Genomic DNA, 1675 nt, shown 5'->3' on the forward strand with positions numbered 1-1675 from the left:
CACCCCCTCCCCTTCCCTCCCAATCCCTAGTCCTCCCCCCCGACCCCATTTGCTTGACGACTTTCATCATTCTCCAAGAGAACTGCACGTCCAACCTGCAAGAAGAAGCGGAGGGGTGGGGTGGGGGGAGTCACTGAAATTCAGGGGAAAGTGTTCTCCCTATCTTCAACCTATTCCTAATAATCTGCCAATTTTTGTCCACTTAAAATAGATTGACCCTCCCGCGCCCCCCAAACACACACAGTGTTCCTAATCTTCTAGATTCACCCCTCTGGTTTCTCTTATATCCCCAAAACTCAAACAGCCTGCTTCTCACTTTGTTGCAGACAAAGAACTTTATCAAGGTTCATTTTATACCCTTTGTATTTTCTCCTCAGCTCACCCTTAAAAAGATATTCCCATTAGTTAGAATCTGAAGAAACCAGATGTGTTGCAAGGGCAGTCTAAAGACTGTGCCTCAAACAAAAGCTTTGTATAACTGCCCTTGTGTTCAAGGTAATATTTTTCCTCTTTTCAAAGAGACTGAAAAGTGGTGAAGGGCATTTTCAGCAGGCTCTCCGCCTGACAGATCTTTTTTCCTGCTACCTACCTCCTCTCCCTTTATTGTCCCGCCTACATCCATCTCTTTCTCCAGTTTCCAATTCCAACCTGGTAGCAGCTACAATCTGGATTTTATTTTAGGGAATTGCTTTTTTTTTTTTTCTTTCTTGAAGAGCAGGGAGGAAGGGTAAAGGGGTGGGGGGAGGGGCGCAGGAGTAAGACCCACGGCAATCTCCCACCTCCCCAAATCCATTTTTTCTTACCTCCTCTGACCTCTCTAGCTTGGAAGAGGAAAGTCAATGCGAGGGTTGTTACGGTGAAATCCCAGAGCCACCGTTTCGTTTTCCACCTAGAGGACCACGGCTCCATCTCCTAGCCCCGCACTCACAACAGTGAACTCAACCCACGAAATTGCGACTGCAGACCAACTTCGTCCTTTCCAAGGTATCGCCGGGGATGTTTGCTACACAGCCATTGGGGAGGGAGAGGAGGAAAAAGTCAAAGGGCTTTTTCTTCTAAATTTGATGGTTTGCTTTCTTCGTGTCTCTACCCCCTTCCTCTCCCTCTGAGTTGGCCCCGCCGGCCGGGACCCTCCGATCCTTCCTCTGCCGGGCCCTGCCTTCAGAATGAAGGCAGATGAGGGGCTTCCACCAACAAGCTGAGAGTACTGTGTGCCCCTAAAGGCTTCATGCCGTCAGTGGGCTGGACGAGCGGCTCCGGGCAGCCCCCTCCTCCGCCCACTCCCCTCCCTGCTCCCGGCTCCCCCACCCAGGGCGAAACTGACATGCAGGCTGAGGGTCAGACCCAATCACACGCCTCTGGGGCGGCCCCAAGCCCGCCCTCGCCTCCCTCAGCCCAAGAATGAGGACTCCCGGCAGGCCCAGCCCACCAGCCAACCCCCATCTTCCTACTCCTCTCCTCCCTCCTCGCCTACCAAATCCCCGAGAAAAAATGGGAGGGAGTTACGCGGGACGCGTGCTTGGCTCCAGCACTTTGGGAATGAAAGGAATTGCAGGAGAGCCCCGGAGCACACGGAGTTTTCAAGGCGCTTCTGTGTTCAATAAAAACAGCTACTTGTGTACTTGCACCCGTCTGTTAGCTCTCGCTGGTGAGCGGGAGAGGGGAGGAGTTCAGC

At 52.5% G+C, this 1675-nt stretch overlaps 1 protein-coding gene across 1 annotated transcript in view; it reads right to left on the reverse strand.

The window, feature by feature from the left end:
• COL11A1 (collagen type XI alpha 1 chain) overlaps nt 1–1246 on the reverse strand; it is a 232172-nt gene extending 230926 nt beyond the window's left edge. The window contains exon 1 of the mRNA XM_017863237.1: nt 804–1246. Coding sequence (XP_017718726.1) covers nt 804–909 — 106 coding nt within the window. The 5' untranslated portion in view covers nt 910–1246. The remainder of the gene's footprint in view (nt 1–803) is intronic.
• Between the last annotated feature and the right edge of the window lie 429 nt (nt 1247–1675).

Source organism: Rhinopithecus bieti, unplaced genomic scaffold, assembly GCF_001698545.2.
Source record: "Rhinopithecus bieti isolate Rb0 unplaced genomic scaffold, ASM169854v2 scaffold_67730, whole genome shotgun sequence".
Taxonomy (NCBI): domain Eukaryota; kingdom Metazoa; phylum Chordata; class Mammalia; order Primates; family Cercopithecidae; genus Rhinopithecus; species Rhinopithecus bieti.